We start from the raw sequence: 16,001 nt of genomic DNA, 5'->3' as shown, positions 1-16,001 counted from the left end.
CTCATAGGCTGCCCCAGCGTTGTCTTGCACACTCCTATCCCAGCCCTGGAATTAGCCATTTCTCTAAGCAATTCTGCTTTCCTCGGCTGTGAGAAGTTGTCAGAAACCAGGAGTTTAGGGATAGTTGTTCCCATGCAGCTGTGCTGACGATGGCTGCTTGGCTAGCAGAGCTAGGGAATCTGTAACAGTGTCCCGCACCAGGTACACGCTGGTGTCTAGCAGTATTCCTGAATCTAGTCTTCTCTGCCGGTACTAGACTGAACTTTCAAACACAGTGGTGCATCCACCCCTACCCCAAAGCTTCACGGACCTCTCTAGCCTTCCTCCCTGGCATCTGGAACTGCCCACGCAACAGCGAGAAGCCTGGTTCCCATCACGTGCCATCTGGTACCTAGTGCTCGGGTCCCAGTATGCACACGCAGTGTTCTGAGTGGTCAGCACTGTCCGCGAGGACACACGGGGTCATTGTCGAGGCTCAGCCCGGTGAGCACTCCTCCACCCTCAGCCTGACAGACCCCACATGTTGGGAAAGTTCCCACAGAGCCCACCACCTTCAGCATGCTGTTGTAAGCTGTGTAATGTCAGCAGACATTGTTTACAGCCTATATTTCATCCTGAGACTCAGGACCTCCTAAATGATGTTGTACATGTGCATGTTAGGTTCATCCTTCATGCCAGCAAGCTCCGCGATTTTTGACAAGGGCATGATATCGTGGGTCCACCGTCCCAGGTCATACAGCATAGCTTCACCACCCCTAACAATCACCTACGCTTCACCCGTCCAGTGCCCTCCCTTCAATTCCTGGATCCGCTGACAGGTTTATCTTATGTGTGTGTGTGTACGGGTGCTCCTTTGGGTCTGACTCGTTCAGACCCCCTGGACTGTAGCCCACCAGGCTTCTCTGTCCATGGGATTTTCCAGGCAAGAATCTTGGAGCGGGTTGCCATTTCCTCCCTCAGAGGATCTTTTCCACCCAGGGACTGAACCTGTGTTTCCCACGTCTCTTGTGTCTCCTACCTTAGCAAGCAGATTCTTTACCACTGCACCACCTGGGAAGCCCTGTCCTGACTATAGTTTTCCCCTTTCCGGAACGGCCTATAAATGAACTCATACCATATGTAGGCCTTTAAGACTGCTTTCTCTCACTTCGCCAAATGCATGTAAGGTTCTTTCACACCAGCCATGGACATTCCAGAAAGGAAATTAAGAAACTGTTCCATTAAAATTGCATCGAAAAGAATTAAATGCCTGGCAATAAATTTAACCAAGGCAAGGAGAGACATGTGCCCTGAAAACTACAAAACATAAGACAAAACATGAACCACAGGAAGAAATGAGACTCCATGCGTGTTCAGTTGTACCTGACTCTCTGAGACCCCCAGGGCTGTATCCCACCAGGCTTCTCTGTCCATGGGATTTTTCAGGCAAGAACACTGGAGAGGGTTGCCATTTCCTTGGGCAGGGTATCTTCCCGACCCAGGGATCTTACTTCTCCCAACAACCTTGATTCAGCCTGTGCTTCACGGAGCCCTCCCCTCCTCCGTCTCCTGCACTGACAGGCAGGTTCCTTGCCGCGCGCACCACCTAGTGCACAGACACCTGAGTTCACAGATGGAGCAGCTTTTTCACATTGAAGGAGAGCAAGGCTTCTCCGAGTCAGTGACATGACCAGTGAGGAGCAGGCAGCCACTGAGAGGGCTGATGGGAGCCTTCAGGGCCCGGAGAGAGGAGGTGGCTACTCAACTGTTTGGTGTCAAATGGTTAGTTTCATGACACATGAAGTTTCCATCCACTGAAAAGAACAGATTCCTAGATGACCCTTCAGGGTTCGATTGCTCTTTCTTCTACTCTTCCCCTGCGTGTGTGGCCCACAGGCGGCCCGCTCTTTCTCTGGGAAAGGACGCCGTGCGTGCCTCCAGTCTCAGCAGTCATGGGTGAAGCTACTCCAGCCGTTTGTGTGCACTGTGTGGACGCGCCTCAGGTCACTCAGGAAGACACCGAGAAGCATGCTTGCCGATCTCAGGATAAAGCTGCAGATATTGCTCAGTCGCTAAGTCAGCTCCGTGAACTGCAGCACGCCAGGCCACTTGTCCTCCACTACCTCTTGGAGTTTGCTCAAACTCATGTCCGCTGAGTTGGTGATGCTATCTAACCACCTCATTCTCTGCCGCCCCTTTCTCCTTGTGGCCTCAATCTTTCTCAGGATCTGGGTCTTTTCCAAAGAGTCAGCTCTTCACATCAGGAGGCTAAAGTAGCGGAGCTTCAGCATCATTCCTTCCAATGACTATCCAGGGTTGATCTCCTTTAGGATTGACTGGTTTGATCTCCCTGCTGTTCAAGGGACTCTCAAGAGTCTTCTCCAGCAGCACAGTCCAAAAGCATCAACTCTTTGCTGCTCAGCCTTCTTTATGGAAAATGGCAACCCATTCCAGGGTCCTTGCCACGAGAACCTCACAAATAGCATGAAAAGGGTAAAACCATGCTACCTTTCTTCAAAACTGCCACACCGCCTGCCGAGCTGACTGACTGGTCAACCTTCTTTCCACAACAATGACGAGCTTTTCCATTGTCTTCCTCACTGGTCAGCAGTGGGCATTGCAAGACTGGTGGGTTTTAGCCATTCTAACAGTATGGCTAAACAGTGGCCCTGGGGGTGAGGACAGCTCTTAGGGAGGGTCTGGATTTTCTCCGGTCCTGAAGCTCTCAGACATGTCCCCTCCATACCTGTGGGGACGGACCCTCACTCTCCTGAAAGTCCACTGCACTGTGACCTTCACAGAAGGGGAGTGGTCCCACAGAGAGCACAGGTCTTGCTACAAGCATGGGGTTCCAGACCCCCGCCCCACCCCAGAAGCTCTGTCTGACGCACACCAGGGTGGGCCGAGAGACCCTCCCCACCCCAAGGGCCCCTCCACACTGCTCACAGGTCATTCTGTCTCCTCAATAGCAGCCTGGGTGGTGGGACGATGGAGGGATGACGAAGCCCACCCTGCCTCCTGAAATGCAGTCTGGGGCAACATGCAAGTGTCTCTGTTCCCATGCGTGCTGTCCTGTGGGAGCCGGAGGGGCCAGCTCCCGTTGGGTGTGTGAGACACGCCCCGATGGACCCCCATCCTCCTCCGCTCTGGCTCTGGCCATGTCCAGGGAAAGGAGGGAGGCGGAAAGGTCAGTGGGTGGTGGAACCCCATGGCCAACCCTGGCCGGTAGAAGCGGTGGCCACAGCAGTCCTGGAACAATGTCCGCCTCTTGGAAAAGTCACATTACACACTCCCCTAGTCCATCAGGCAGCGGGCAGGCTGCTTTGCGGGCACCCCACGGCCCTGCCTCGATGGGCCAGGCCAGAACCCCCACGAGGCCACCCTGGCACCCGTGCACTGCCCACACTGCATCTGCTCCTGACGATGCCTCACTCACAGAGTCTCTGCTCAGGGGGCAGGCGACCGGGGGCAAGCCCTCTGGGCCAGCACTTTGATCCTTGGAGGTCACGAGCACCCTCTCGATCACCCCCTCTGGGGAGGGGGACCAGCTGCCTTTTACAGGATCCCTGCAGCCAAAGAAAGTTTCTACAGGACTAGTCCCCTCAACCCAACCTCACCCCAGCAACCCCAAATTCTGCATAATGACAGCTTCTGTAACCACACGTGCAGGGAACACAGTAGCTGGTTATGCCCCAGGTAGCCACATGCGTGTGCTCCACATGCTCTCCACACCAAGCCCTGAGGTCCCCACCCTTACTGTGGGGCCCACACTGGCAGCGGGAAGGGGACCCTGTGTATGGTAACTGCATGTCTAGCCTAGGAGCTGCCATGCTGTGGGCCCCTTCAGAAATCCCAGGGGTCCCTGGCCTCTGCTGGCTCTCCTGCCACCTGTGGGTGTGTGATGTTTGCCTCCTTCTAAGGTTATGCCTGTCTCATCCGCAGCCCACACTCAGGAGGCTGACACGACCTCTGGAGACCCATGGAGCCAATTGGGCTGCTAAATATAGCCAGAATGGATACCGATCCTTTTCACACCCAATGTGAAAGCTGCCTGTATGCCTGGTGGAGGGTATTGGTCAGCAGGTGTCCTCTCATGCTCTGAAAAAGACAGCGTGTAGGTACAGAAGGGTGGAAACAGTGACCGGGTACATCACATCTAAGCTGAGTGAAGGTTCTGAGACTCCTGTCTTCTGATGTTGTCTCTGGGGCTGATCCTCAGCACAGAGGATCCTCCAGATGGGCAAGATTAAGAAACTGGACAGTAGGATCTGGGTCTTATCCTGAATGTGGCGGACCATCCAGATTTGGGAAGATGGAAAAACTGTGGACAGCAGGAGCCAGGCTCCACGGCATCGGCAGCCTCCTGCCCGTCGCCAATTTGTCTCCAATTGCACGTCTCAGGGACTCGGATACCGCAGGGCTGCCAAAGCACCTGCCCAGTTATCATCACAGAACTTCCCAGGAGCACACAGGCTGCCAGCCCTCACACAACCCACATCCGGTGTTCCTGCAACCAAAAACACCAGGCCCGGAAATCAGAGACGGACCTACCTGTGGGCAGGGAGAGCTGACAGCCTCCCCAGCACGTGCCTCCGCCACAACAGCCGCTGCTGCACAGGCCTGAAGGCAGACGCAGCGCGCCGTCCTCTACAGGATCCAGCAGGTGAAAGCAAACACCTTTCCCGCCTGCAGGAAGTACTCCCTTTGACCGTTTCTGCAAACGGTGAGGAGGACGTGAAGGAGTCTGTAACTCCCCCAGGATGACAGCAGACATGGACACAGAATTCAGAGCCAAGAGGAAAGGGGCAGGGCTGCGGAGCAGCAGGGCCCAGAGACATCCCGGAGCCCAAGCTCCTTCCGCTCGGCTGGCCTCACGGCAGGCCGATCCGCCCAGGGCCGGGAGTCGGGTCACGAGTCGCAGCCTCACTGGCAGAGCCAGCGGACAGAGCAGAGGGCCAGCGAGGGTCCTCCTGAGTCGTCTTGCCTGGGGTTTCACTCTAGTTCCTAGTATGGTGCAGGGACCGGGAGGTGAGGAGGTAGAGTGCTACAGGCCACAGGCTGCTGCAGACACTCCCTGCTTCCCGCCGGATTCTGCATGGAGGGCTCCGGTTCTCATCCCCTGCAGCCATGCCCAGCGGGGCTTGGCCAAGGGCTTCCTGTGAGCTGATACTGGGGCAAGGGGGCAGGGTTCGGGGACAGCCACTCCGTACACCATGGGCCACCTCCCTGTAGCGAGCAGCTTGCAGTCAAGGCAACAGAACACAGACGTGAAAGGGAAGGAACCAGATCCGACCTGAATCAGACTTCTTCTCTCCCAAGACAAGAAGGCAAAAAGTGACATGGCCCCAAGAGCAAAATGCAGCAGGGGGCACCCTCTGTTGATACAGAGTTCTCACATCACGGGCAAAAGGGAAATCTTGCTTTTGATTCTGCCCTGTGAGTGAGTTTCTGTCCTCTGTGGATGGCTACAAAGTTGTGTAAAAATGCCTGAAATATTTCCTCGCTCCCCTTGGGTACCAGCAGGCCCCCTGGGTCCACAGAGGCACAGGCGAAAACCATCCCCTGCCGGGAAAGAGCCTTACAGAAGGACAAGAAGGGAACCCGGGTCTCACAGTCAGGCCTGGCTTCTGGTCTCACCAGCCGGGGTCAGCAAGAATCACAGAGAGCGTCCCAGAGGAGAGTGGGGAGCCTGCTCCTCAGGGGGCCTAAAAGAAGCTTCCAAGCAAAAACCACGAGGAACACACGGTTTGCAAGTGACCTACCTGCTAACCAGAATGAGACACATGCAATTATGAACTTTTAAGACATTTTCAGCACCTATGAACGTGACGTGAGCAGTGTCTGGTTCCAATCGCCAAAGTAGAAGGAAGTGGTGCTCACCGGGAGGAAGAGAGGACTGCGCAGGAGGGGGCCTGGCAGCCCCCGCGGGCAGAGCGGGGTCCTGAGCCGCGGTGCAGGTGTACGTCGGGCGTGCAGACCGCTGGAAGAAGGGCTGGACGTGTGGAGTGGAGACAGGCCTCCGCTCCCCTGCCCTGCCCCTGCCATGTCACCCTCGTGGACCCGCCCTCCGCCCGCCCCTGCTCAGCCCCGCTGGTCTGATGACCAGGCTCCCCCAGGGCCTCGCCCGGTGACTGTGACGCAGTCTCTGCAGATGACCCGCCAGGGTGGGGCTGGCAGCCCAGGCACCCTTTGTTCTCCCTCAGTGTCTCCTCGGGCGGCAGTGGCCTCAGCACGCGGCTCAGGCCTGGCTCCTCTGCGGGGCCTCCCCTTCTCTGTCCTCGCTGGCCGACACCCTGAGCAGCGCCCCCATGCTGGCCGAGGGCCGGGTCACCCTGAGGGCAGCCCTCTGGCTGCTCAGGCTCTGGGCAGTGCTGGCCGCTGTCCAGTGCTCTCCGGACCGCCCCTCATGGCGCTACATCTCCATGGAGGTGGTGATTCCCAGGAAGGAGCCGCACCAAGGCAAGGGGGCCCAGGTGCTGGGCTGGCTCTCCTACAGCCTGCGTTTTGGGGGACAGAGGCACCTTATCCGCATGCGGCGCAAGAGGCTCTTTTGGCCTGGGTACCTGATGATGACTCAGGATGACCAAGGAGTCCTGCAGACGGACCACCCCTTCGTCCCTGAAGACTGTTACTACTTTGGCTACCTGGAGGAGACCTTTCTCCATGGTCACCATGAACACGTGCTACGGGGGTCTCCAGGGTTATATGAAGTTGGATGACCTTACCTACGAAATCAGCCCCCTCAAGCATTCTCAAAAGTTTGAGCACGCTGTTTCTCAGATGGTGGTAGACACCATTGTAATGGGACCGATGCACAGACTGGGGTATGAGGAGGAAAGGGACCCTCTGCTCTCTCCAGCAAACATCACTGCAGGCCCCCGATTGTCTAGTAAGCTGTTTTTCTTCCATGTAGCACATATTAAAGCACTAGTTCAGTCTACTAATGCATTTTACCGAACCGTAAACAATGTGTCAACAGCTGCTCAGTACATGGTAGAGGTGGGCAATATCATTGATGCGGTTTATCGTGGTCTTGAGATAAGGTTTTATATTAGCATCCTACACGTTTTTGATGTTATGGACCCAGTCAACACTGAGTCTCTCAGACAAAACAGTCCATACTTCAACTTCTATGAAAGAACCCTAAGTCGTTTTTATAGATCACATACTGGCATAGTCTTTAATACAGTTGAACCACCAGATGGTGCCGCTCTTCCAAACTATTATAGTTTCTGCCACGGAAATAATTTGATTGCAATGGCTACATCGGGGAAATCTATCCTACGTGTGGCTCTCTATGTGTGCTTCCTACTCGGCAGAAGTATTGGTCTGTATTATGACGGCGATAACTGTGTTTGCCAGAGAAGGACCACCTGCATTATGAATGTCTACCAGTCACTGACAGATGCTTTCAGTAACTGCTCCTACATGCATTTAACACGTGTATTATTAACTGATTCAAGCAGTTGTATGTTTGACCCGAGGCTGGTATATTACAATAAATCAATGACACATGAACGTTGTGGAAACAGAGAAGTGGAAAGTGGGGAGCAATGCGACTGTGGCTCCTTCAAGGAGTGCTATAACAACCCATGCTGTGACAGCCTCTGTTCCTGGACTGCTAGAAGTAACTGTGATGCAGAAGCCTGCTGCACAAACTGCACATACTCCAAGCCCGGGATGCTCTGCAGACCCATCCAGAGTATATGTGACCTTCCTGAGTACTGCCGTGGGGTAAGCAAGACCTGCCCTAAAGATGTTTTTATGCAAGATGGAACCCCATGCGGTGAAGAGGGCTACTGCTTTAATGGAAGTTGCACTGACCGCAATGTGCATTGCAAAGAAATCTTTGGTAGAGGGGCTTTCAATGCTGCGAATTCATGCTATATTCTAAACAGAAGATCCAACCGATTTGGACACTGTAGAAGAATTCCTACCTCTCTCGGCTATATAGCTTGTAGGATTGAGGATCAGCTTTGTGGAAGGCTGCAGTGCACCAACGTCACTTCCCTCCCTCGGCTGCAGGAACACGTTGCATTTCATCAAACTCATTTATCAGGGTTCTTGTGTTTTGGTCTGGACCTACACCGTGGGACAGGAACCGTTGATGTTGGCCGAGTGAGAGAGGGTACCCTCTGTGGTGACGGAATGTACTGTTTAAACACGACCTGCAGCAGTTCTGTGAGTAAAATAGAGTATACGTGTCCCCCTCAGAAATGCAGCTTCAGAGGAGTTTGCAACAGTGAAGACCACTGCCATTGCCACGTGGGCTGGGCACCTCCGCTTTGCAAAACCATGGGTAAGGGAGGGAGTGCAGACAGCGGACCCCCTCCGAATCTGTTTCGGTCAGTACCATACGACGAGACAATTCTCATCTATCTGAGACTGGTGTTCGCTCGCCTGTATGCCTTCACAGCTGCACTGCTCTTTGGTGTGGCCACAAATGTAAAAACTATCCAGACCAGCAAAATTAAGGAAGAAACCGTAAAACCTGTGTAAACCAGCCCCCTGACCCCTGCACAACTGCAGGGGAGGTAGGAGGAACTTCTGAGAAGGAATCAGTGATAGACAGCAAAGCTGAAGTCTGCGGCAGACAGGGGTGGGGGCAGGTATCAGGAGGGTCAGCCTTCTCACACCAGGTCTCTTCGATAGGCCGCTGACCAGCACTCTGAAATAAATCTTGAAAACCATACATAGATGTCCTGTAATATTTTGTATTCCTAAGAGCCCAAACTGAGCCTGAGACTGGTCAGGAGAGACCTGAGTCAGCAACTGGGTCTTGACCCAAAGTTGCTGGTCCCAGTGTTAACAACCCCTTTAGGGGCAACTTTATTTGGGTTTTCTCCAAATCAGTGCTCTTGAACACTGAGGTTTTCCTCATCTCTTAGGTACCTTCGCTTTTGCCAAACCCAAACTGGATTGAGGGTGGTCGAGGACTACTCCCAGTCGAGGACTATTCACGTCGGGTGGGGGGCTAATGGAGTGGTCTGCCACACGTGGCAGACCCACTGTCCTCTGGCAGCTGGGCAGGGTGGGTGCCTTCCACGTCCAGCCTCAGGACAGAGCAGAGACCCAGACAGACACTTCTCACCCTTGGGTGACCTCTGGCTGTTTCTGAGGTGAACATCATGTACGTGTATGCAAGAGTGAGTGTGCTCAAGTGCTGGCTGTGTCTGGCCTCCGTGAGGACACACCCCCAGGAGGCCAGCCTGGTGCCCAAGGCCTCCAGGCTCTGCAGACTCAGCGCTAGAATCTAGATTGGCTCTCCTCTTTTTCCACAGTTCTTGGGTAAAGGCTTTAAAATCCTCAGACTCAAACTGGGTTCTAAAACTCAGCGATGGAAGGTTCTGGAAACACTCTCCTGGCCCCACAATGGCTCCAGGAAGTGGGAGCCCAGGGACCACTGGGTCTGCTTGGGAGATTCAATGCCAGCATTCATGGGTGAAGACCCTCCTAACTTCCCCAGGGTCCTCCCACCTCCCACCGACCCCTGCCTGCAGAGCCCAGTGCAGGCGGAAGAGGTGCCCTACCCTGTCCAGGGGCAGGACTGTTCCCTCCCTCTCCTGATCAAGTCTGGCAGATGCCTGGGTTTACATGCTTGGAACACAGGAGCACCTCCTCAGAACCTTGGCAAAGCCTCCTTTGGCCCACCTGCTCCCTCCCGTACCTGAGGTAGCAAGTGGACCAGAGACAGCACCCCATGGTGAAAGGCCACCCTCCCACCAAAGCTCTTGAGAGACAAGGTTCTTCTCCGCCCAGCTGGCTCATCCCCCAACTGGGAGAAGAAGCTGGAGAAAGTGGGCTGCTGTGGATTAGCCATTGCAAAGTCCCGCTGAGCAAAGTCAGAGGCTTCGGGTTCATCCAGGGCTTTGGGAGGAGGGAGGGGATGCAGAGGCAGTATTGTCATGGTTCTTGACCTGAAGCAGCCCAATGGAAAACACTTATTTGGTATTAGTCGATTCTGAAACTGAAAGCAGAAGTAGCGTCTAAAATAGAGGATAGCTTCCCCTGTCTCTGGGGAAGAACCAAAGAAACCTGGACCAAGCAGCAAGTATCAAGAGTGGGACTGATGACAGTGACTGGTGAGTGAGCCCTAGGAACCCTGGACTGGCTGGGAGGGGCTCGTCGGGGGAAGGCGGGCCCCAACGGGGAGGAGATGCTCCCTAGGCCTCCCACCACCCACAAGAGCCACGCCTCCCTGACCGGCCCCGCCTCAGTACCTGCATGTTGGAGAAGACTCTGGAGAGTCTCTTGGACTGCAAGGAGATCCAACCAGTCCATCCTAAAAGAAATCAGTCCTGAATATTCATTGGAGGACTGATGCTGAAGCTGAAGACCCAATATTCTGACAAACTGATGTGAAGAACTGACTCCTTGGAAAAGACCCTGATCCTGGGAAAGACTGAAGGCGGGAGGAGAAAAGGACGACAGAGGATGAGATGGTTGGAGGGCGTCACCGACTCGATGGACATGAGTTTGAGCAAGCTCAGAGAGATGGTGATGGACAGGGAGGCCTGGTGTGCTGCAGTCCATGGGGTCGCAGAGCGGGACATGACTGAGAGACTGAACTGACTGAACTGAGGCCTCCCGCCACGCCCCAGAGCCACGCCTTCCTGCCTCCTGCTCTCAGCTGTCCTTGCTCATAGACGCCAGCTGGCCCCCTACAGGGGGCAGCACTGCAGTCCCTGTGGCCCGGGGGCTGCTAGCAGCCTCAGAAGGAAAACCCACCTGCATGGAGCCCCCAGGACAGGCCGCCTCACCCAGCCCAGGCTGAGCGGGTAGGCATGGACACTGCTGAGGGCCTCAGCAAGCAGCCACAGCTGCCCAGACAGCTGCAGCCCCACGAGGGCACATGCCGGGGGCGCTTGGCTCCAGGGGCCCTGCTAGCCACCTGGGGCTCCAGAGGTGACCTGCAGGGGACGAGGGGAGACTGCCCTCTGCCTGGGGCCCCGTGTGGTGCCCAGAGGAACCCCGGGGCAGTGGCCAGGCTCCTCTTGTCCTCAAAGGCGCACTATCAGCCTCAGAACACAGGGCTGGCGAGTCCTCCGTCCAGACCCAGCAGAGTGTGCGTCGTCCGCTCTGCCTGAGCTCACCGTGGACCTGCCCTGGACTCCCTGCCTCTGCACCATCCTCCCCAGACCCAGAGCCCTCCCCCAGCCCAGAACCAGCCCTGCCCACCCACCCCAGTGCTGTCTTCTCATCACAGCCTCCGTCCTCGCATGGAGATCTGGCGCCTCCAGCAGCTGGCAGGCAACGGTGTGCTGGGTCCTTTGCTGCCAGTGGCCAGCCTGTGGAGTAATTAGTCGTCACGGTCGTCAAGGGTCCCCTGGGGATTCATGGTGAGGACCCAGAAAGTGGCACGTGGGCGCTGCGCATGGTGCCCAGACCACAGCAAGCACTCAGTCCGCCAGGCTCTGCAACAGCTACTGCCACTCCGTGCCAGCAACCCGAGCCGCCTCCCTCCCTCTGCGGCAGCTGACACACCTGCCCCCACCCACAGCTCCGGAACGCGAGCGCCCACCCCCAGAGGGGCCGTGTCTGTGGAGCCAAAGCCTAGCCGTGGCATGCGCTCCAGCGGCTCTGCCCCTCGGGCAGGGCACGACACACCCTCCAGCTGGAGGCCGCCTCCCCAGCGGGCTGTGCTCGCAGGCAGCCCGGCCATCCAGCGTGTTTGCAGCATTGCTCCCTGTCTCTGCCCCAGTCCAGGGGCGCTCCCTGCCCCGCACCACCCGCTCCCCCCGCAGGCTCTGCTCCTCTGCCCTGGACACAGTGCGGGCTGGGAGGCCTGAGCAGGTCAGAGCACAGGGGTTCGCAGAGTTGGCCGACAAAGTCAGCGCCATCACCCAGAATGCTGCTTTTCCAGCAACAAAACTGACTGAGGAAGAGGTAGGAATCTAATTAGAAGGCTAATCCTCAAGAAAGCGCTGAGGTTACCGAGTTTGCAATCACCTGCACAGGCGAATATGGGCCCCGGTGGATTTGGGACAAGCTTTCAGGTGTCTGCAAAACTGGTCATGCCCATGTGTAGGAATCCTGCCCTGATGCCCCATGGCTGTGTGTGGCTTCCTGCCCTGATGCCCCCAAAAGGAGAAGCTCAGGCTGGATGACGTGTCAGCAAACAGCCAGACGTCATCACTGAAACTCTTATTCTTGTTTGTTGTGGTTTAGACGCTAAGTTGTGTCCAACTTTTCACAACCTCATGGAATGTATAGCCTATCAGGTTCCTCTGGCCATGGGGTTTCCCAGGCAAGAATAATGGAGTCTGTTGCCATTTCCTTCTTGAGGGGAGCTTCCTGACCCAAGAACAAACCAACATTTCCTGCATTGGCAGGAGACTTCATTACCAGTGAGCCACCAGGGAAGTCCAGATGAAAGTCTAGGAAGTCAAATTCTGTCCAGTTCACTGCACAGACTCAGACCAGACACTCAGAACTCTGTACAGCTCACCCAGTGATCTCGCCCACGGGAAACAAAGACTCACTCTATTAAGCCACTGCAAGCCCATGTGGACACCAAAGGGGCACCCTCTCCTGTCCACACCTGAAGTGACCCTGAAAACTGATGAGATGGCTTTTATATTTAAGGCAGGACAGGCCCTCAGGGTAGTGTGCTCCCTTCCCGTGCCGGGCCTTCCTGGTACCTGTGGTTCTGTGGTCAGCTCAGCCAGTGCTCTTCAGACGTCGGAGGGCCTGCCCCAAGGGAAAGGGCATGTTTTCCTCTCTTCCAGCACCGGCCATGTAACTTCCTAAAGATCAGCACTCTTTCCCAGCTCTGGAGGGGTCTCAGCAAACCTCTACCCACTTTGTACGACTTACCTGGCTGGGCACCCTTGTTGACCTTTCTGTAAAATAACCTCGCGTCTTTCCGATGGGCGATCCTTTGTCTCAAAAATGTGCATGACTGTGCCTTCAACTCTTGGTAGGCCGAGTGACTTCTGAGACTCCACTTCCCTTCTGGGAATAGAATCCTCAGTTTGGCTTGGATAAAATCTCCCTTTTTCTTCTTACCTTTGAGAAATGGAGTACTTCCTACCATATCAGTAAACAAGGATGCCACAGTCATCCGAGATGCCAGCCCTCCAAAGGTGGATTTCTGAGCCCTGAAGTTGCCCAGGGAGGTGAACAACACCTGCCGTCCAGCAGCCCTCAGGCTGCAGCTACTCCCCAAGGTGAGTCCTGAGGAAACTCAGGATGTGAAAACGCAGGACACCGGCCCAGACAGCTGAATGCTTATGAAATGAATGCTTTCAGGGAGCCCAGACTCTTGCATCTTCCCACACACAGAAAAGCACTAAATTGCTGAACTTGGGTTATCTGGCTTTCTTTAATTAGCAATACCCTTTTGACGTTCAAACTACCTTACCTTTGTTGCAAAACTTCTATATCGCCTGGGTCCCCCACCGCCCTCCATCACAGACATGAGGCCCCGGCTCCCTGGCAGTCTCACAGCATGCCTAACACACCCCCAGCATACTGCCTCCCAGGCCGGCCCATCTCCTTCCCATCCCGGGGCCTTAGTGTGTAGGGCTGCATCTCGTCCACTGATGCCCTGGCTCACCATGGCCCTGCCCACGGATGCCCAGCTGCTTTCCAGCACAGAGCCCCCAGGCTGCCCCGTAGGAAGGCAGAGGCCCTGCTCCTCCCCATCCTGGTGGCTGCTCCATAAGCACAGATGCTGGGAGGGCCTGGCTCCTAACAGGGCCTTTCCAGCCCCGAGGATGTAGGTAGGCATGGCCCCCACAACAGTGCCAGAGACCCTGGTGTTAGATGCCTCCACCATGTTTCCATTGCTCTGCACACCCAGGGGAGCTGTCGCTGTCCTGGTGAAGAGGAAAAATTCCTGCTCCTTCTGCCTCTGTAACTCAGATTGCTCCTTGCAAAGTCTGGATCACGTAAGTCATGTAGTCTCAGAAAGTGGGGACTTGCAATACTAGGAACTGGAGCTTAACTCACTCAGCCTTGTCCTGCTCTTTGCAACTGCCCAGCCCCTGCTTATTCATGTCTGTCCAGATCAGGCATCCCTCTCCCCTTCTTGACTGCTGTTCCCATGTGCAGAAAACCCCTTAGTTTAAACCAGTGTATTAGCAGCTAGTGTTGCCCACAACAGCCTGTCTATATAAACCCTGTAACCCCTTTGTTCAGGGCTCAGAGCTTGGAGTGTTAACTCTTCTGGACATGCTGGCATAATAAACCTGAGTTCTCCAACTCTCCGAGTGTGGTGCTTGACTTCTCGAGTACTGGTTTCTGCAACGCTAGTGACAATTTTGACCGGAAGTGCTAGAGGGTCAGCCTCAGCAGCCCTCAGCCCCCCAAGCCCCTCAGCTGCCTGACTCGAGACACGGAGCCCAGTGAGGACAGAGTCCTGACCCAGTCCCTGCTCCCTTGTGGCTGGTGGACACAGTGGCCTCGTCACACACACGTGGCCACACTACCTGGTCCCTCTTAAACCAGAGTCCCGGGCACCCTGCTCCCACCTCTCCTGTGACATGGCTGTCACTTCTGTGCAGGGGTGCACTCAGCCACCCCCTGCTGTTACAGTGCCCGAATAAAGCTGTTTCCACCACGTCCGTGGGAAAGGCCCCTGGACAGCAACTGTGTGAACAGCTAACCTGGACAGTGAGCACGGAGCCCAGGGCCACCAGCCCCTCACAGGCTGGCCCTCAGGTCAAGCCCAGCTAGGGCTGGAAGGCGGCAGGCCAGGCCCTGACTCACCTGGACATCCAGTCTCCTTGGCCAGCAGGTGCCCCTGGCAGGCTCCATGAAGGTCCTTAGAAGGACGTGCACTGGAGCCAGGGAACAGGGTAGGGAAGGTTGATCACCAGAGACTTCCCAAACAACCACAGAAACACCCGCATCATGCCCGGGGCAGGCCATCCACACCCAGTGCTGGGAAGGGGGAGCACTCCCCACAGCCATAGACAGGAGACGTTCTCGCATCCAGGCGGCTGTCCCCAGGTGCCAAGTGGCTGACACATGTGCCAGGGGTGAGCCCAGCCACCATCAGCAACTTCCAGCAGATGTGAGCTGAGGGCCAGGGGTGGTAGCTAGCCCTCACTGGTCAGGCCCGGAACAGGGAAACTCTGAGAGGGGCCCAGAGGGCAGCAAGGACACAACCAGAACCCCCGAGGTGGGCGGACTGCCCGTGGGACCCATGGGCGGATCTCAGCAGACCCCAGGCCCAGAGAGGGCTGCCTCTTCACCCAGGGGCAGATCTCAGTGGACCTCAGGCCCAGAGAGGGCTGCCTCTTCACCCATGGGTGGATCTCAGTGGACCCCAGGCCCAGAGAGGGCTGCCTCTTCACCCATGGGTGGATCTCAGCAGACCCCAGGCCCTGAGAGGGCTGCCTCCTCACCTATGGGCAGATCTCAGTGGAGCCCAGGCCCAGAGATGGGGTGCCAACCCCCAAGCCACGCAGACTGCCCGTGTCACCCATTGGCAGATCTCAGCAGACCCCAGGCCCAGAGTGCGGTGCCTCTTCACCCATGGGCAGATGTCAGCAAAGCCCAGGCCCAGAGCAGGGCTGCCTCTTCACCCATGGAACTTTGAGTCAGACTCACCCTGCACCCTGCTCACTTTGGGGTTCAAAGCAAAAACCCACTGGAAACACAGCGTCCCCAACTCAGATACAGGTGGAGCCCGCGAGCGCGGCCCCAGACACACAGCCACTGGGGACAGAGGATTTTGAGGGTGTGCGTGTCACTGTGAGAATACTGTGTTGAAGGTTATGACTACACCCACAGTGACTCAGGCCCTGACATAAAGCCCGACCCATACGCAGGTGTGGAGCTGGGTGGTGCGTCCCCAGGGGCACTGGGCTCCCAACTAGGGTGCCTCCCCCGTGTACTGAGGACAGTGAACCAGAAGGGATGCATGGGCATGGACCCTGGGCTTGGCCCACAGCCAGGGGACAGAGAAGGGCCTGGGGCTCCGGGCCACCTACTGAGAGCATTGAGCAAAGGCGGCTGAGGTCTCAATGAGGCAGCCGTCCCAGGGAGCCCCTGACCCCTCCCCAGGACCACGA

At 56.2% G+C, this 16,001-nt stretch overlaps 1 long non-coding RNA gene and 2 gene segments (V, D, J or C); 2 read left to right on the top strand and 1 right to left on the bottom strand.

The window, feature by feature from the left end:
• LOC122455145 overlaps positions 1-16,001 on the top strand; it is a 204,149-nt gene that overhangs the window by 8,954 nt on the left and 179,194 nt on the right.
• LOC122455144 overlaps positions 1-16,001 on the top strand; it is a 77,220-nt gene that overhangs the window by 23,608 nt on the left and 37,611 nt on the right. The window contains 1 exon segment of the C gene segment in view: positions 1,701-1,710. Within this exon segment, the coding sequence occupies positions 1,701-1,710 (10 nt within the window).
• LOC122455151 lies at positions 9,729-11,211 on the bottom strand. Its single transcript, XR_006273601.1, has 3 exons — positions 11,162-11,211; positions 10,200-10,261; positions 9,729-9,946 (listed from the first exon to the last, which is right to left on the bottom strand). It is a non-coding gene; the product is annotated as an uncharacterized LOC122455151 (long non-coding RNA).

This window comes from Cervus canadensis, chromosome 17 (genome assembly GCF_019320065.1).
Source record: "Cervus canadensis isolate Bull #8, Minnesota chromosome 17, ASM1932006v1, whole genome shotgun sequence".
NCBI lineage: Eukaryota > Metazoa > Chordata > Mammalia > Artiodactyla > Cervidae > Cervus > Cervus canadensis.
The sequence above is the reverse complement of the archived record's forward strand: the minus strand, read 5'-3'. Positions and strand labels throughout refer to the sequence as shown.